The sequence below is a fragment of the Corvus hawaiiensis genome, chromosome 11 (genome assembly GCF_020740725.1).
Source record: "Corvus hawaiiensis isolate bCorHaw1 chromosome 11, bCorHaw1.pri.cur, whole genome shotgun sequence".
NCBI lineage: Eukaryota > Metazoa > Chordata > Aves > Passeriformes > Corvidae > Corvus > Corvus hawaiiensis.
Genome location: NC_063223.1, coordinates 18,164,495 through 18,183,612, shown reverse-complemented (window position 1 = coordinate 18,183,612; position 19,118 = coordinate 18,164,495). Strand labels below are relative to the sequence as shown.

General features: G+C 50.1%; 2 protein-coding genes across 2 annotated transcripts; one reads left to right on the top strand and one right to left on the bottom strand.

Annotated features, from left to right (window-relative positions):
- The first annotated feature begins 4,150 nt into the window (after positions 1–4,150).
- Positions 4,151–10,267, top strand: TNNC1 (troponin C1, slow skeletal and cardiac type). Its single transcript, XM_048315505.1, has 6 exons — positions 4,151–4,256; positions 7,710–7,740; positions 8,055–8,201; positions 9,102–9,216; positions 9,325–9,461; positions 10,092–10,267. The coding sequence occupies exons 1-6, from the start codon at positions 4,233–4,235 to the stop codon at positions 10,121–10,123; spliced, it is 486 nt and encodes a 161-aa protein (XP_048171462.1). The 5' UTR covers positions 4,151–4,232; the 3' UTR covers positions 10,124–10,267.
- Positions 10,268–15,927: 5,660 nt separating this feature from the next.
- RPL29 (ribosomal protein L29) lies at positions 15,928–18,711 on the bottom strand. Its single transcript, XM_048315506.1, has 4 exons — positions 18,655–18,711; positions 18,407–18,451; positions 17,051–17,115; positions 15,928–16,183 (listed from the first exon to the last, which is right to left on the bottom strand). Exons 2-4 carry the CDS (start codon positions 18,441–18,443, stop codon positions 16,046–16,048), a joined length of 240 nt encoding a protein of 79 aa, XP_048171463.1. The 5' UTR covers positions 18,444–18,451; positions 18,655–18,711; the 3' UTR covers positions 15,928–16,045.
- Between the last annotated feature and the right edge of the window lie 407 nt (positions 18,712–19,118).

Sequence of the window (19,118 nt, the reverse complement as noted above, 5' to 3'; positions counted from 1 at the left end):
GCAATCGCTGCAGTGCAGAGCTGCTGAGGGCTGAGTTCCCTCCCAGCACTGTGGCTGTGAAGCTGCCCCAGCTGGTGGCCGCCCATGTGCAGCTCAGTGGCCACCAAGGGCTTGGACACTGTCACACCGGGCTGAGGTGCCACTGCAGTGGTTCTGTGACTGAGCTGCCTGGTCCCATCCCAAAAACAGAGCTGAGGAGCTGGGCTGATGGTCCAGACCTCAGGAATGAGCCCAGAGTGAATTCAGGGTGTTGTTTGGAGTGATTTACTGACAGCATGGACTTTACTTTCACTGTCCCACTGAGCATGGAGAAGTGTTTCAAGCCTGTACACACTGAAGGGATATTGCCAGGAATTTGTAACAGAAGGGGAGAATCTAAAGGATGCCAAGAAAACCCTCCTCAGCCTTTTCCCCTGAGCTGACCCTGAGGGGGAGTCATACTATGGCAACCTTTCTGACAGGCTCTGTGTGCAGCCCAGGAACGGAAAATTGCAGGAGAGACGATATAATGAGTTTCTTTAGGAGTATCTGAGTGTATTAAAATTGGGAGGTTGTCTAGAAAGATTATATTTTGGCAGAAGGATGCATCAAGCATCCATCAAGGCTTTGAAATATACTCTGCACTACATTACACACAGAGGGATTTTGTTTTGGGCCATCAAGTCACAGGAGATTTTGTTAAAAAGCACCTTCCAGCAAAATGAAGGCGACATCTGTCTGCCCTTCCTTATGCTACCTAAGAGAGGATGCAATTGGCTGAATATAGTGTCATTAATAACAACAGAAGTGCAAATGCCCTGGCTGGATGTGTGGAGCTGCAGGGGCAATGCTGGTGTCTGACAGATGCCACCAGGCAGATGAGCAAACACACCTCTGCAAATGGAGCTGGACAAACCCATTCTGGGGGATTTTTTCACTGAAAAATGTTTTCCCTTGGTCAGGATGTAGCTGAAGGATGATGTGTACAAGAACAAAACACAGTACAGGCAGCCCAAGAGGGATTTTCTAACGCTGTCCCAGCATCAGGAGCTGCTGCTGAGCTCAGCCTCTTCATGAGATAATAAGTGGGTTTGGAGAGCAACTTTAATTAAGCTTCCTCTGAATGTCCCGTCTCCTTAATTAAATAACAATTTGCAGCACTGGCGCGGCTGTCGGGTGTGATCAGTGCCCGTCTCCTCCTCCTAAAGCAGTTCCTGCCTGTAGGCACAGTGGTGGCTCACGGTGTGACAGCCCTGTCCTGGCTGGCAGCAAAGAGGCAACAACAGGAGCAATGTGGCTGGGTAAGGGGGCACATGGGGCCTCCTTCAGCTAAAATGTTCTGAGTAGGGTTTAGGAAGCAGTAAATTAAAGAATTTTGCTGTTGCTGGGTCTGGACTCTCTCAGGGCCAGGTGCCTGAGGCAGGGAAGGGGGATGCTGGAACATTTTGCTGCAGTTTGGAGCCTTGACACAGCCCAAGGAGCCCTGCAAACATCCCTGATGTCAAATAAAATTGCAACTTAGTTGGGCTTCTGCTTTTTATTTCTTTATATTTGACCTGAAGAATGCCTCTGCTAGTTTTGCAGTGGGTTGGCTTTTACAGCTGCTTGGAAACAAAAGCCTGAAACGAGGTTTTGGAGGAAAAAAGCGCTGTAAAGCTTCCCAGTTGTCTTGGTACCACGGACTGACTGACAAGTGGGACAGCATGACAGGATGCAGCTGGAGCCAGAGCTAACAGGCTGCACTAACCACAGTGACAGCCAGTGTGCCACTGAGCCAGCCATGCCCAGATTAAGGGCACTTGTGCTGGCAGCCCTCCTCAGGCTATAGATAGCCACGCTGCTCTCTGCCATGGGGCTCATGTGAGGAGGCAAAGGAAGCAGCAGGAGAGGATGGTTTTCCCTCAGAACACCCCATACCTGCAGTAGCCACCCCCTGCGCTTTGCACGGCAGAGGTTCTGGGTTTCCCTACAAAACCCCAATTGCCAATTCTTTTGTAAGCAAACAACTTACAAGAGCCAGGGGATGCTGGAAGCTTTGTCTCCAGGCAGCCAACGGGGAGGCAGGGGTTGGCATGATGCCACTCGCCTGCGCCTCCTTCCCCAACAGGAACATCACCTCCTGCTGCCAGATGGGATTTCAGCCTTTCCTCTGGGCTCAGCTCTGTTTTGTAAGTCTCTGCTTGCAGCAGATGTTCGCAGGAGTGCAGCTTTCCCATGCCAGTGCGTAGGGTGGCAGTAGCCCAGATTTCCCCATAGCACACAGAGACCCTTCCTCCACATCCCAACCTGAATTTCATCCCAGCTCTCTCCAGCAGACCTTTTAAAGGCAAGGTTAGAGCCCCCACTCCTGCGCTACGTTGACCCTAAATAAATTCTGACGCATCCTAGGGGCTGTTTTCAGGGGGGTGACTCAGAGCCACCACTTCCCAGGATGGAGGGCCAGGGCCAGGCATGATTCCTCAGCCCCTGCCCTGGTGCCTGGTAGTGCCCAGAGCTGGCACCTGCCACCCCACTGTCTCCACAGTGAATCCCAAAGGGGGAGAAGCAGCCAGGGGCTGGGGCTTGCCTCAGGGCAGCACTTCCTTGAGAAGGTCTCTGTGGGGTTGCCCAGGAGGTTTTGGGTGATGGTTTGGTTCTGGGGGACAGCGGGACTTCCATCCCAGCCTGTGCCCTCACCTAAGGACAGGTGCCCTTTAACAAAATAGCTGCTTCCCTCTGCAGCTTTTTTCACCTTTCATATGTTCAAGGCAACCAAAATATTAAATACATTCCAATTAGGAAGACTAACTGCTTCAAAAATCAATTCCTTAAATGCAAGTTTTCCTCTTTATTCCATCTGCCACCAACATGCTGAGCAGAGGCAGGGATGGGCTGAAGCCTGGGCAAATCAAAGCCAGCAGGTGCCCACAGGACCACAGTTCCTATCAGGCTGTGCAGTGAGTTAATCTTTCAGGACCCAGAACCTGGGAGGATGTGATGTGGGGATGGCTCCGTGCTCACCTGCATCCCCACTCTGTGCTGACACCACCCAGGTCCCTGGTTAATGCTGCTTTGGCCTGGGCCCCATAGGGACTGCAGGTCTTGCCATGCAGTGTGATTCCTCTTAAAGGGGGATTTTTAGAAAAGATGAAAACTAACAGCTGCATTAATTGTATTTTCCGTTTTGCAAACTAATTCTGAAATGAAGCAGCTGGAGGTGCGACTTTGCCACCCTGAGGTGTCAGAACCATCTGCAGCCCCTCTGGACACAAGAGGGAGTCCTGAATCATTAAAAAGAGAGGTTTGGCTTTAGTTGCTGTGGATTAAAACACTTTTCACTGCACTGACAAAACTGCTCATCACTTGGAGGCCTTTGGTGTGTTTTGCTCTCCACCATGGCAGGGTAAATCCATGGTAAATCCACAGTAAATCCAGGAGTGTGGATTTTAGCCATTTGCAGTGGGGACAAGACAGCTTATGGTTGGATAAAGCGAGTCATGATTTCCTAAAGGACCGAGAATTATCCCTGGAATCAAACAGAGCTGATACCCCATTTTGATAGCTGATCCCCACATTTTGCAGCCCCAGCTGAAAACAGAAGACTGGGGCAAAGCTCCATCTGTCTCCACACTTCTCTCCGTGGCACTGGGACCACACATTCCCCCCATCCTCCGCGCCTGCCCGCACCTGGCATCGGCTGCCCCGAGGGCATCGGTCCCAGCTGCTAGTCCCCCATGGATTTGGGGACACCCGGCAGAGGGGACGGGGGGCCCTGACACCCCCTGTTCCCACTGTCCCGGGGGACATTTGCTGCTGGACAGGGATATTTTGGGACATGTGCCTTTCCAGTAATGCCCAATTCTATTTGGTACAGTATAATCTTTCTAACGCAGCTCCCAGGGGAAACACTCTGGAGGTGGAGGTGACAGGATGGCACGGCTCCAGCCAGGACAGCCAAGTATCGCAATGTATCAGCAATTTCGGCAGGTCCTGCTGAGAACTGGTGGCTTGATCCCACAACAAAGTCACGAGGAAACCTCCAGCTGCCGCGGAGCGGGGCTGGGGCTGGCCCCGGACGTGCCAGCGCCGGGCTCGGCGGTGTCCCCATCCCAAGGCACGCAGGCGAGGCATTCCTTGGGGGCCGGGCATGCGGGGCTGCCGTGGGCTGGTCCCAGCCCCCGGGGCCGGCATCCCCCTATATCAGCCGTGCCCGCGGGGCAGCGCCGGCAGAGCGACCGTGACAGCCCCCGGCCCCTCGCCCACCCGCTCCAGCCATGGACGACATTTACAAGGCAGCGGTGAGTGTCTCCCTTTGGGGCTGTGGGTCGGGGAGGGGGGTCTGAAATGGCTCTGGGACTTTTGTTGTAGATTTCCCAAAGCTGTGATAGCAATAATTCGATGGAGAAATGGAAACGAGAAATAATAATAGGGCAGCAACTTTTAGTCAACATCCTCATCCATGACACAGACCCTTCCCTCTCATGGCTCTGGAAGTTTCACATTCCTCTTACAAATGTGGAACTCTCAACCTGCTGTTAAATTATTTACAATGACCCCCTGGTTCCCCACTGTAAAGCAGGGATATGGCTCCTAGGTGAAGCTATAAATCTCAATAAAACCTGCATGGCGTAAGAGATGATTCCTGGTTTTAACACAGACAAAGCAGAGCAGGATTTCCCAGGAAATACACATTATTTGTATGGGTTAAACCTCACCCTCTTCTTTCTGGTGCTTTACAACTCTGCTTTACAACATTGCTATGTTTCCCCCCTCCTTAGCTGAATATTTTTCCAGGGGATTTTAAAAAACCCTTTTCTCAGTTATTTCCAAACCTCCTCCTCTGCTTTGCTGCTCCTGCTCTGTGCTGTGCAGAATCCAGAATGTGAGCTATGCCCTGGGGAACGTGGAGCATCCTTAGGCTATTTTAACTTCCACAGCTGCACGCTGTGCTCACTGTGTAAACCCAAACTATTTGGTCTGTAATAGGAACACTGCATTATTCTATAATGTAGACAGACAGAGATGTGCCAGTGGAATAAGGATGAAAATAGATTCTGGATTGTGTGGATTGCTATTGCATCCATAACTGGATTTACAGTAAGAACTTTTTGGTGCTTTTTTGCCTCTTAAATATACAGCTGATCAAATTTGATTTTAAGCAACATCACAAAAAATGCATCATACAAGTCTTATTATAATTCCAAGGTTTTCACAGGGAAGGAATATAGTGCTTGGTAGGTAATTGAAGAAAAATACCCCCAGTGCTCACACATCCTGTCCTTTGGTCAGCCCTGAATGTCAGAAAATGGAACCCCTGCAGTGATCCCGATTGTGTGAAAAGGCTCAGGAAAGGCTGAGTCCCCCAACCAACACCTCCAAAAGGGAGAAAAATGGAAAACCAAAGAACATCCAGGCCTTTCTAATTAAGGTTTTAAATTAAATATGTTCTCTGTGACTCAAGGCACAGGCCCTTTCCTCATTGTATAGGGACCACATGCCCATTAATTAGGTAAATGTAGGGTTTGAGTCCTGGGCATTAACTGCCAGCACCTTTACAGAGGCAAAACAAGCCCAAGCCAGGCACAGCTGAGACAAACAGCCCTTTTGTGGATCTATTTCCCACTGTAAGAAAACATTTACCTGGGGAAAAAAACTGAAGAACTTCAGTTTCCCCTGTCTGACTTCAAAGGGAAGCACGGGATGAAGAGGAGAGCTGATAAAAGCAAAATACGGAAGATTTGGCATTACCAAGGCTGCTGCAGTGCTGTGAGCTTAGAGCTTGCCTTCCCACAGTGCAGGCAGGGAAATCTGTTCCTGGAGTTATGTGGAGAGAAAAGAGGAATAAGGTTGCAAACAGCAGAAGGAAGTCCAGAAGGAATTATGAACAGCTCAAGAGACATCTCTGTGACAAAAATGTCACTCTATAGCAACAATGCATTTAATTTACATACAGCACATCTATCACTTCAGTACTCAAGGCGGCTTCAAAAGTGAATAGTTTTATATTTTCTGCATGCTGATAGCATCTATTAATATTACATTTATGCCAAATCCCCTACGTGCAGCCAGAGAACCCAATGGATTTTCATCTTACCCACTCATGCCTAGATAAGGGTGTGCAAACACGAAGCTATTTTGGGAATATTTTTAGGCTCTGTTAAGCGGTGCTTAGAACAGTGCCAGGGACAAGTGTCCAGATAAAGGGCTGCAAGGATAAATACCAAAGCCTGGGAACAATCGGGGAGCTCATCTTTATCTCCAGCACTTCGCTCACCCAGGCTTATAAATAGCAACTGCGCCAAGAGTGTCATGTTACAGAGCAGGACGTGGCTGTGGCCATCGTGGTGGTGGCTGCCCTTGCTCTGCCCAAACAATGTCCACAGAGGGCTGGCAGCTGCCTGCCTGCCTTCAGCAGCACAAGGGACAGAATGGTCTTGGGTTTCCTCCAGCAGTGGAGGAAAATCCTGCCGCTGTCCTTAGTGCTTTCTGGCAAGTCCTCACCTCCCGGAGCATGGGGGGTGGGATAAAGTGCTCTGCCTGCTTCCCACAGGCTCTGTCCTGCTAAGGAAAAGTATTGTCCTTGCATCTTGCTGCAAGCAAGAAGGGTTTCCGGCGGGCTTTTGCAAAACCATTGCTCTTCAGGACAAAAGAATCAGTTTTTGTTCAAAGACGGTGCCACAACCTTGGGTTGTGGGGTTCTGCCCCAAACAAAACATGGCAGGGATGGGTGTTGGGGGCCACCTGCACAGCGATGGCAGCAAGGAGACTTTAATAGGGTCAGACGGGGCAGACATGGGGTCCTGCCTGGCTGGATCTAGAGAGGCTGTTGAACCAGCATAGGAAAGAAAAGTCAGTGTTGTCATGGATGCTACCAAAGGGGCAGTTGGACAGGGTGGTGAGGTCAGCAATTTCAGATAAGCAGTGCCAGGAACAAAGCCAAAGAGAGAAATGCACTTAAACAGGTATGGCACAGAGCTGACTGATTCCCCTTTGCTCTCCTCATTGATTATTTTCATTAATTCATGCTAACTAATAAACTCCGACTGATGGTCTGTGGGGATTGAATTAGGGCAGAGCTTGGGAACAGTCTGCCAGCCCACGTCAGCTAATGCCTATTGGCTCCACAGGCTTTTTCTTCAGAGAGATTCCCAAACAGGCTAAAGGGAATAGCAGCTCCCTTCAGAGCCAGACACCTTTGTAGTAACACTGCCTCAGATGGAAGGAGAGCAGTTAATGCTCTGGATAGGGCAGGATTTTCCTGAATCTAGGGCTGAAAAACAACTACCAGGGATAGCCTTGTCCACCTCTCTGTCCCCAGGGACGTCTCAAGCACATCCCATCTCTGATCTGGCATTGGCCCACATGTGAGCAGCCCTCAGCAGTGCAGCCAACCTGCAGTGAAACCTGCCAGCAACAAGAAATTATCTCCACATGGTAGACAGAGGCAATTCTTTTCCAGTGGGCTTCCCCTGCTTGTACAAAGGCTATTTCTGCCATGTATTAGCATCTACTACTCTAGAGAAGTGATGTTTGCTTCAAAAGAGACGTGAATAACTTTTTTAAGGGGAAGAATCTCTACAAAAACTTGTGGTGTCAAACCCCCCCTGGTTGTACATTCCCTGGTCCATGAGGTTGACTCTTGTGAGGTTTGGCTGACCCTGGCAAAGGCTGTTGAACAAATAATGTGTCCTTTTAGCAATTAGTGATGCTGACAAAATTAAAATGACTTGGTGTCTGTGTTTTCCTTACAGGTTGAGCAGCTGACAGAAGAGCAAAAAAGTGGTAGGTGCACCTTCAACCTGACACCACAGCCTAAAGTCGAGCTCCCCAGCCAGCAGCCCAGCCTGCCTCAGCAGTAACACTCTGGAAAATGCTTTGGCCAGATGGGCCAAGGCAGGGCATGACCCAGGGACTTCGATCCACCAGCATTTCTAGCAAGGCAGTTTCTGTGGTGTGCATGGGTGTCCCACCATGCCATGCTTGGGCACTGCTGGGGTGCACAGTCAGGGGAGGCTGTGCCTGGGATGAGCCCCCTGCCTGCAGGGTCAAGGTGCAGGGCAGGACCCCCTCACATCTCCTCTCCCCTCTCTCTCCAGAGTTCAAGGCTGCCTTTGACATCTTTGTGCTGGGGGCAGAGGATGGATGCATCAGCACCAAGGAGCTGGGGAAGGTGATGAGGATGCTGGGGCAGAACCCCACCCCTGAGGAGCTGCAGGAGATGATAGACGAGGTGGATGAGGACGGTGAGAGGTTTGGGTTTCTTCCACTCTTCCCAAGCACCACCCCCACATCTGGAGGTGTGGGGGCCATCTGTGCAGTGCTGGCAGGATCCGTGCTGGGGGCAGTCACAGCTGTGGGGAAAAACCTGCAGTGCTGTGAATTCAAAGGACATCCACCAAACCTCAGCATGGTTCCTTTAGGGAATTTCCAGGCAAAGAGAAACTATGAAAATTTTTATTCCTACAATGATCAGACTGCTTGAATTGATTTTGGGGGATACTCTGAAATTGTACAGATCCTTTAAAAAAAACAAAATATAGGCTGAAGGTAAGAACTGCCATTTCAGAAATGCTACTTAGAGGATTCTGCCATCAGGAAAGTCTCTCACTGCTCTAGTGTACACACCCCCACATAACTAACTGTCAATATCAATTAAATCAGTGTACTGATGATCACACACAGCAAAATCCACTGTGGGCATTTGGGCAGAAATACCATACTAAGTAACTGGAAAATAAAATAGCAGTTTAAAATCTGGCAAAAAAGGACAATATCTTGAGTCATTGAAAACAACACTACTGTACTGTGGGTGCAAAACCACACTGCATGAATACCTGCCCTCTGAAGTTTTCAATATTAATACCTAACTGAGATGGACAGGTTATCTCCATAGCAGGAATTTCCATTCTTTGGTGCTTCCAGAAGGACTTTTGCCAAGGCAAAATGACTGTGAAAGGTAAAAATTCATTTACGAGGTCAGAGAAGGGCTTCAGTCACTTACTCCAGCATCCTGAGAGTGGCCTCTTGCTGCAGGGCTGCTCTGCTGAGGTTTGACCTTGGTTGCTGAAGGGAAGTGTGATCCCTCATTGACACTGCCCATCCACCCCCATAGCTCCAGCTGATGGTGTCCATTCTGCCCACAGGCAGCGGCACTGTGGACTTTGATGAATTCCTGGTTATGATGGTCCGGTGTATGAAAGATGACAGCAAAGGAAAAACCGAAGAGGAACTCTCAGACCTCTTCAGGATGTTTGATAAGTAAGAACCATGACCACAGTGTGGTGGGGTGGTGGGAGAGGTGCAGCCACCCCAGCTCCCCCTCCCCAGCAGCTCTGTCTGGTCCTGAGCTCTTCTGTCCTGGCACAGAAATGCCGATGGCTACATCGACCTCGAGGAGCTGAAGATTATGCTGCAGGCAACAGGAGAGACCATCACCGAGGATGACATAGAAGAACTGATGAAAGATGGGGATAAAAACAATGATGGCAGGATTGACTATGATGGTAGGACTCTTTCTTGCAATGTGATTTGGTCACAAGCCCTTGGTCATTCCCCTGGGCAGCTGCCATGGTCTTGGTTGCCTTCTCAGATGAGCACGAGCTCACACGGGCAATGCTGCACAATACACCTGACAGGAGCATGTATGCACAGGGATGGGGGGTTCTTATGATTGTGAAATACTAGCAGGGACCTGGGGCTGCCTTAACTGTCCCCTTACAGTGAAAGCCAACCTGCACTGAAGCACTGCCACTTTTCACCAGTCCCCTCCTGCCCCCTAAACGCAAGCACCATTTCTGAGGGGCCGTATCTTTGTATGTGATGCTGACAAAATGACCCCCTGACCATTTCTGAGCTGAGTCAGTGGCTGTGTCCTCTCCCCTGGCACTCACCTCCAGTGTTTTGGTGGCAGCTGAGGGTGATGCTGGGCTCCAGTGACATTTCCAGCAGGAGTCACAAGGAGTCCTCACCACAGTCAGAGGAGAAGTAGTGATCCCCCGCCTTGGCCTCTTGCATATTGTGGGGGTGGAAAAGGAGACAGGGCTGGGAAAAGCTGCCAAGAGTGCACTTGGCAGCTGTGAGGGCACTTGGGTCTCACCTCACACCTCTTGTCTCCAATGTCTTCCCCTTGGCAGAGTTCCTGGAGTTTATGAAGGGGGTTGAATAAATCTGAGGCCAGATGGACAGCTTGACTCTCCTAAACCCTCCAGCTCTGCATCTCATCTCCTCGACTAAGTCCCCTGGCTACCGGCATGAAGACTGAGTGCTGAGAAGGGTGGCCCGGGGCAATAAAACCTGTTAATACCCAGTGCCTCAGCTGGTCATTCCTTGGAGGTTCAGTGACAGCTTCACCCCGTTGTGTGCTCATGATTAATGGAACCACTCCTGGGGGTCACTTCTGGCAAGGTGAGATCACAGCTGGAGCTTTAAGCCTCCAAGGAGGTATTTTGCTGCCAGCCCAGTGGCAAAGTCCATCCAAACAGGGCCATGGGCGCTCGGTGGGGAGCTGCCATATTCCATCTCATCACCCAGCCATGGTGAGCAGGCACAGGAGCTTGCACTGGTGCCAGCTGGTTTAACTGGAGCATTGACAGCGTTTTAGCAATGAAATATGAATTAAAACCCACTTCCAGCCATCACTGAAATCCTTACAGTTCCTCTCCTTCCTAGTCTCAACCTGGCCATCCTGAGGGTACAGCCCCTCTTCCTCCTCACCAGCCTGACTGGCACCCTGTGGCACGTGCAGAAAGAAGACCTCAATTTGCTTTGGAAACATGAATAAAAGCCATTCCTAAGCTGGACTGGATGCTCCTTCCTGTCTCACCCAGCCTGGTGGGAGGCAGGTGCTGGCCCCTCATAGTCCTCCTGCAGCCCTGGGTGGGAGCCTCACAACAACGAGACACCCCATTTTCCCTGAGCAATCACATCCATTTGGGCCACTGAGAAATGCATAACCCCACTCTGGGTCTCAGCTCCCAGGCACAGGGTGACAGCAGGGCCAAAGCTGGGACTGAGCTGTCCCCAGGGGCCCCGAGCACTGTCTCCTCTCATCCCAAGGAAGCGCAGCATTCCTGCGGCATTAGCAGCTCTCCCTGCACATAGCTGCCTCCTCCCATCGAATTACAGCCTCAGCACAACTCACACATTGCAGTCGTGTTGCTAAAGTCAATCGTTTACCCAAGCAAAATAAACATTGGCAGGGCAAGGCACGGGACTGTGTTGGTTCAAGCCCTGGCGACGCTGCCCTCAGCCCTGGGTGGCCACACTGCTGGGCCAGTGCCCCAGGTCTGCTGGGTTGTCCTTCTGCCTTTCCTCCCCAAACCAGCTTTTTTTCCCCCCTGCTTCTGTGGAAATAACACCCTAAAGCAGCTGTGACACAATCTCATTCATAGAAACAACGAAATATTGCAACCTCATTTATAGCAATAATGAAATATTGCAGTTCAGGACAAACGGGCCTGAGGTGAAAACAGGCATGAGAGGGGTGATCAGTTGGAAGGACATGGCTGTGTCCTTCCTCTGGACAAGCAGCACTAAATATTTTGCTCAACCAAGGCTTATAACAACAGAAAAACTAAAAAAATGAACCTGTCAGCTAGAAACCCAGCGTATTTTGGAAACAGCTCTAATGCAAACATCTTTTTGACCCACTCATAGGGGTCTCCCCAAGGGTTCCAAGCCCTTGATGCCATAGCTACTACAATTCAGCAGGACTACAGGTGCACCAGAAGCCAATGGAAACATGCTAGGTCTAAGAACCCTGGGACAGGAAATGTTCCCAGGTGTTAACAGATTCTGTTTCCAACGGATCTGTAGCCTGGAGATGAAAAAGAAACATTTCCCACCTCTCCAGTGTAGCAGCAGCAGTTGTTTCCCACTGAAGCCTGTGAGGACACAGCACATCCTCACGTTTTACCCCAGGCCTGGGAACCTCCAGAGAGTTGCCAGTACCTGGGTTTTGGCCAGGAGCTGAGGTGATGCCAGCTCTCCCCACACCCACAGCCACCCAGCCCACGGGCAACCCACCCCTGCACTCACATCACATCAGGCATCACTGACAGCCCCCTTATCCTCCTCTGTCCTGGCCAAATCCCAGCATCCAAAAAGGACTTCTCCAAGATATCTCCACTGCTTACTGATAGGCTTTGACTCCCTGGAGGGTGAACAAGAGAAAAAATGAGGTTAACTCCTTCCCTTCAGTCAGTTTGGTGGCTTGGACTGTGCTGTGACCCAGGGAAAAGGATGGTTGGAGCGAGCCACCTGGCCCTGTGCCTTGGGTCTTCCCCCTTGGCTCAATGGCACTGGCAGCAGAAAGCCACAGCCTCACTGGCTGCCCACCCTTTTCCAAGAGTGGAGCAAGGGAAGGTGGTGGCTGTAGAGAGAGGACAAAAGTCTTGCAGCAGCCAAAACTTGTCAGTAGAAGAGCAGATACACTGGGACTATTTAGGCTTTTTCTGTCCTTAGAACAGGAGGCTGGGAAGCCAGGAAAACTTCTGCCAGGCTGAACTGCCTTAACACACTGCCTGTCCTCCCAGTCAGACAGCAAATGCTGCAGGGTGAGGAGCTGTGGGTGGATTTCACTGTTGGTTAAAACACGGGAACAACTGCACAAGGAATGTAACACGACATGACAGGCCAGCGAGTGGGTGAGTGGGCTGAAAAAACAGTCACCACTGATGCTCCACACAGGGAATGTGCTAACAGTGAATGAAAACCACCCTGAGGAGTCCATTTATCTGTGCAACTGCAAACCAAATCGCAGTTTTCACTGCACGTGTAGTGAACTTCTGGTGCCCGAAAGCCTTTAAGGAATGTGACACAAATCCTCATTGGCTGGGGGAAAAAAAAGCAATTGAAATAACTTTTTAAAAAATCAGGTAAAAAGTAATTTTCTGGTCCCTAAAACACTCCCTAGATCTGTGTGCTTTTACCTCCCCAGCAGAGACAGCAGTGGAGCTGTGAAGGCAGGTGACAGCAGCCCATGCCACCAGACCCTGCCATCAGGCCATTTATCTGCTTGCCTTTGCTGTAGATTTAACTCCTGCCCTGGTCTGCAACTTTATCAGTGTATTTGAGGCCTCTCTTCAGCCCTCAGTAAAACTCTGCCATGTGAAGCAAGTGAATGCAGGAAGCTCTGATGGAATTTCGTACACACTGCCCTAATAAAACCTCTGCATAAATCTGCCAGCAGGGCAGTGGCAGTGTAATGTGAGCTAAGGTACAACAGGTAAACTCTTCACCAAGCCAAAGCCCCTCTGGTGCAGAAACACCTGCAACAGCCTTGAAACCTGGGCAAAGCAGAACTCATGCTCTGTTGCTTTTTCTTGACTACACTATTAAAAGGCAGTAAAGAGGGACAGAGCAACAGGTGTCCAGCCCTACTTTTTATTGTCACTGTGAACATCAATGTCCCCAGTGAATACTCTGCCCCATCAGAGCATTTTGCAGGGTTTTCATTGCCCCTCCCCAGTTCTGTGCTCTTGGCTTTCAGAGCAATGGCTCACCTTTGCCAAACGAGATGATTTGGTATTTGGTTACACGCCCTTTGCTCTTTTTCTTTTTTAAATCAAAGCAGAGAAAGGAGCCAAACTGGAACTTGATACTGGGTCCTCTTAATTGCAAAGAGGAGAAATAATCTGCAGCAAGTATGATGTACAGCAGCAGCAAGCATGAGATGTATAAGCTGATGGACAGCAGTTGTTAAGCACTGAGATTCTTTTGAGCTCTTCGTCTTCCTGCAGGATACCAAACACTTAATCATGAGAGTTTTGAAGTTTTTGAATATCAAAGATAACAAAGAGCTCTGCGTAATAGGAATAGTTTCAAGTGGGCCACAGCTGCCAGTTCCCCTCCTGGGCTGTGTATACGTAATGTCCCCGAAAAGGATCTCCAACCTCACTTCACCAACAGAACTTAAATGATTTCACAAGGCAGGAGAAAGAGGATGGAGACTCACCAAGAGGCAGTGTCAGCACAAACTCCCGTCCACAGCTTTCCCTTCTGGGCTGGGACAACTGTACAAGGAGGGAAGCTGTGAACTGAGGTGTCGCAGGGTTAGCAAATGCAAGAGGTGGTCACTGATGTCCAGGCAGTGCCCTGCAGAACCACCACGTGTGCAGGGAGCAGACAACAACAAACCTGACACCGACCTGCTATGGAAGCTCACAAAATTCCTGTCTCTTGCTACACAATGATGCCTGGATTAAGGTTACGTTCCTCCGTGCTGCATTTTGTCACGCAGCCGCTATTTTGGTCAGGAAGTCAGCAAGCCCTTATTTGGGAAGCTGTCCCTCTGAAGGGCAGCATGAAGGGCAGTGAGATGAAAAGGCTGCTTCTGAAGGCAGGCCTGGGGGAGCTCCCTGGAGCCACAGGAAGCCCCAGTATTGCCTTCTGCTTCTTGTTAACATTCCAACATCCTTTTCTCAGCCTGACCTTTGCCTCTCTCTTCCCTGCATCTTGTGAGTGAGCTACTCCCACAACTGAAGCACTCAGGGGAAGACACCAAGGGGGGTTGAGATGAAACCTCCCTTCCTATGTAGGAAAATCTTAGTGCAAGACTTAAAATGCAGAACTTAAACCATATCTGTGTGCAGACAAACAGGTAAAGGTGTAGACTGACAAACACCAAGTACTCTGTTCAGGTTTTTTTTCTCTGGCTCTTGTAACACACATCGACACCAGACTGACCACACTGACCCTTGCTGGACCAGCCACTCCAGCTCCTTCAGTACCAGCAACAACTCTCTGCATGCCTTAACCACCTAGGAAGTAGTAGTTAACCTTGCCAATGAACTTTGTCATGCTGTTGCTTAATATTAAATCTGTTTTTTACTGATACCTTTGCTGGTGATTCTTTAAGTTCCTCAAACACTTGTTTGTAACAGGCTGACAAACACCAACCTCCACAAAAGCCCAAGAGATACACAGCAGGAATCAGACAGCTGAGGGCTACAGACACCCCTGACTTTGCAACACGCTTGACTTGCAAGTTTCAAATTAGTAAATCTCTTTATATTGCTTAGTTTAGGGGTGAGTGGGTTTTCTTAAACAGTCAAAAACAATTAAAAAGTGGGAACTGGGAAAAGATTTTTGAATTTAAGCCAGAAAGAATTCAAACTAACACACATCATTACTATTCAAAGAATAAACTACACGAATTGGATATTCCAGTTAAAATTATGGTTTTCATCCGACAAGTGTTTTGCTGCTGTACTGCAGTCTGAAGGTACGGGCAAACTCCCAGCCCTTGTGTGGCTCCATGGATTTACGCCACCGGGTGGACAAGCGCTGGAACTGCGATTTCAGAACAGTTGGTCGCATTCCAACAGGGGGCTCATGCCAGTAGTGGAAAGCACGGCCTGAGCCAGCTTTGAGGAGGCCCTGGAGAGTGAAGCCCTCTCCTGATATACACAACAGCAGGAGCAAAACCCGGGCTCAGCTCCTCCTGGGATTTTGCACGTTACTCTCCTCATCTCACCAAGCCAGCACGTTTCATCAGACAGACTTTTGTTACTGGAGTGAAAAACATTCCCTAAAATCAGTCACTATGAAAAAAACGTGTATTTTGTATATTCCTAAAACCTTACACATTCCCACAGGTAGCTCCACTAATGCTTCAATATCTACAAGTATTCCAGGATACAACACACACCAACTCTAACAGAAACTCCTGTGGTCTCCAACACCACAGCCAGCACTTCTTACCCTCCCATTGCTCAGGATTCCAACAGGTGTAAGCACCTTACCCACACAGCAAAGCAGCAGACACGTAACAGGCCCCTGGAAATCTCACCTTGCTGTAACACCACCAGGAATTATCACTGAAGTCACGGTATGTAAGAAAGAAAATGTCAGCCCAGTTTTCAAAAGCACAAGGAGGATCCAGGGAACTACCAGCCAGTCAGGCTCCCCTGCATCACTACTCACAGGCTTGATGCACCGCTGGAGGATAAAATACAACTCAAACCAGGCTTCTGGAAGGCTCTCCTCAAATTCAGCAGGTGAAGACTTTGTTACATACAATTTTATTTTAAAAAAATGCTGTAACACACATGCCAGTAAGAAAACTAGCTCTTCTTATTAAATCACATCAGCCCTTTTTCGGCTGAGCAGCCTGCTGAGCAGCCTGCTGAGCTGCCTGCCTGGCATTGTTAGCCTGCATCTTCTTCAGCCCCTTTTTGTTGTGTTTCTTTGCAAATCTCATGTTCCTCAAAAACTTCGGATCAACCTATAAAAACAAGGGAAAAACAAGCCACGTTGCAGAAGAGACGTAGATAAAAACATTTATAGCTCCATATTGTTCCAATTATTCCCAAATGCTGGCTGTGACTAGTTCAGACTTTTTTTTCTGATTTTTCAACAAAATTATTTTAGGCACCTGCAACCAGGCTTTAATAGCTATTTTCCTTAACTGCCATAAAACGAGAAATCCCAAACCCCAGCACTAAACATGCAGAAAGAACAGGATGAGCAAAGCTGCAGGAGGAACCCTCACTGAGCTTTGCAGAAGACAAATTTTTACATCACTTCCAAAAAGCTCTGTAGATTGTGACATCTACAAAGCAAATAAAATCACAACCTCCCTCCCCAAACACAAAATGTCCTGTTTTCACTTCAAGTGGGGGAAAAGATCCTGTTATATCATTTGGATAACCTCAGAAAAAGCAATATACTCTCACTTTCATGTGTTTTGCCCAGAAATGCCAATTCCTCTTATTTTTTAAGTGAAATTATCTGGATTAGTACAGACAGTAAATATTGAAGGAGAGGGAAGGGAAGGATTCACTGGCAAGTGTTTGTTTACTGGAAACAGCACCCAGTGACAGCCACCAGAGCAGGACAGGGACAAAACTGGCCACTAACTAAAATGCAGTTTTACAGACATACAAGGGCAGATTTCATGTGGGTTAGAAAGGTCCCAGCTGTGTGTCAGGTAAGTAAAACAACTGAACCCCACAATGGTTCTGACCACCTGGAACACAGAGCTCTGTCTGCAAAAAATATGTCAGTCAAAATAATACAAATTCTGGATATTTTTTTCATGGTTAAGTCTCAGCAACTCAACAGCCTGGGAATAGCAAATAGAAATACTCACCCCTTTGAGAGATTCGTATCTATGGGTTTTGGGCTTCTTGATGCCATTTCTGTGCCACTTACGGGCTATGTGGAAAACGAGACAATTAATTAAATTACAGTTTCTGTAACTACTAAGCAGCTGCATTCATTTCTTTTTAAGTGTACTTGACTATCAAAACGATGTGGAATAGACAATTTTCGGACCCTTCCTATCCAAACTACATTTGAATTAAAAACACACCTCTATGCTCATCCCTCTGCATGCTGTGCTCTCGCCACTGCACAAGCTTCCAACCCAAAGATTTCAGGCAGCTCATTAACTACTGACACACTGACAACACCACCAGCACCATGCAAGGCCTGTCATGAATAAATTCAAGCACTTGTGGTCAGTGTCAGAGGGCACCACCACTCTGCAGGACCAAGCAGAACCTACTTGTGACCTCTGCTAATTCACAGCACAGGTGAGAAGACCCCAAACATGAACTATTTAATCACTGTGGCCATCTCTGGATTGCACAGGATCCCAGGGATGAAGCCTTTCAGTAACATCACAGAACGACAGGATGGTTTAGGTTGGACATAACCTTACAGACCATCCTGTTCCACCCCCCTGCCAAGGGCAGGGACATTTCTCACCAGACCAGGTTGCTTCAAGACCTGTCCAACTTGGCCTTGGACACTTCCAGGGATGGGGCAGCCACAACTTCTCTGGGCACCCTGTGCCAAGGCCTCACCACCCTCACAGGAAAGCATTTCTTCCTAATATCCAACCTAAGCCTACTCTCTGTCAGTGTAAAACCATTCCCCTGTGTCCTGTCACTACCTGCTCTTGCAGAACATCCCTCGGCCTGCTCAGTCGGTGATGATCATCATGGAATCAATCAAACTGGAAAAGGCCTCCGAGATCATCAAGTCCAACCTATGACCCAACGCCAGTGTCAACCAGACCATGGCACCAAGTGTCACGTCCAGTCTTTCCTTAAACACCTCCAGGGACAGTGACTCCACCGCTTCCCTGAGCAGCCCATTCCAGCACCCTTTTTGTGAAGAAATTCTTCCTGATGTCCAACCTAAAACTCTCCTGGCACAGCTTGAGGCTGTGTCCTGTCGTCCGGCTGCTGGTTACATGGGAGAAGAGGCCGACCCCCAGTTTTCTAACGTAAAACTTTGTTTTTCTGCCAGCATATTAATTCTATGTTGAGCCCGAACAAATCCCGACTCTTGTCACACTCCTTTAAACCCCACCACTCGATCTCTGCGCAGCACCACCTTATCTCGCTGCAAACCCGCGGGCAGACCGTGCTGCCATCACCGCGCCGGTCCCAGCCCGGTTAAACCCTCCTGGATCCCCGCCGGCCCCCGCCCCGCTCACACTGGTTGTGCGTGGTGTGGTTCTTGGACTTGGCCATGGTCGCACCTGCGGGAGAAACACACACGGCTCAGCCGGGCCGGGCTGGCGAGGGGCGCCCGGCTCCCGCACAGAGCCCGCCCGGCCCCGAGCCCCGACTACCGCCCCGCTCCGCCCAGCCCGGCCCGGCCCCTCCGCCCGGCCCGGCCCGGCCCGGCCCGCGGATGGGCCCCGATGGACTCGGATGGTGCCGGATGCGGGGCCGCCCTCACCGGAGCCGCGCTCGCCGCCGCCGCCGGACCGGAAGAGAGGGAGCAGCGCGGGGGCTGCCGGGAATCGGGGTCGGGCCCGGCCGGAACCCCTAGTCCTGTAGTTCCGCCCGGCAGCCTCCCCGTAGTTTTCCCGCACCACCGCTCTTTGCCTACATCGTCCCAGCTGCCGCGGCCGCCGCTGCCGCCCCGGAGGGACCTGAGGCTGCCGCCGCTCCCCCCCGGGAGGGCCCCGCCGCGGCAGGACCCGCAACTCCCAGCGATGTGGCTGACCCCGGTCCCTCGGCGATGCGGTTCCCCCACCAACACGATTCCCACCAACACGGTCCCCCCACTAACATGCCCCCCGACCATGGCCTCTGCCGGCCCGGGGAGCCGGGAGCCGAGGCCGCCCTGCGCGGGGCGCTGCCCGGAGCCTGAGGCCCCCGGCCCCGTGGGCATCTGGGCACAGTTTATCTGCGCGTTCC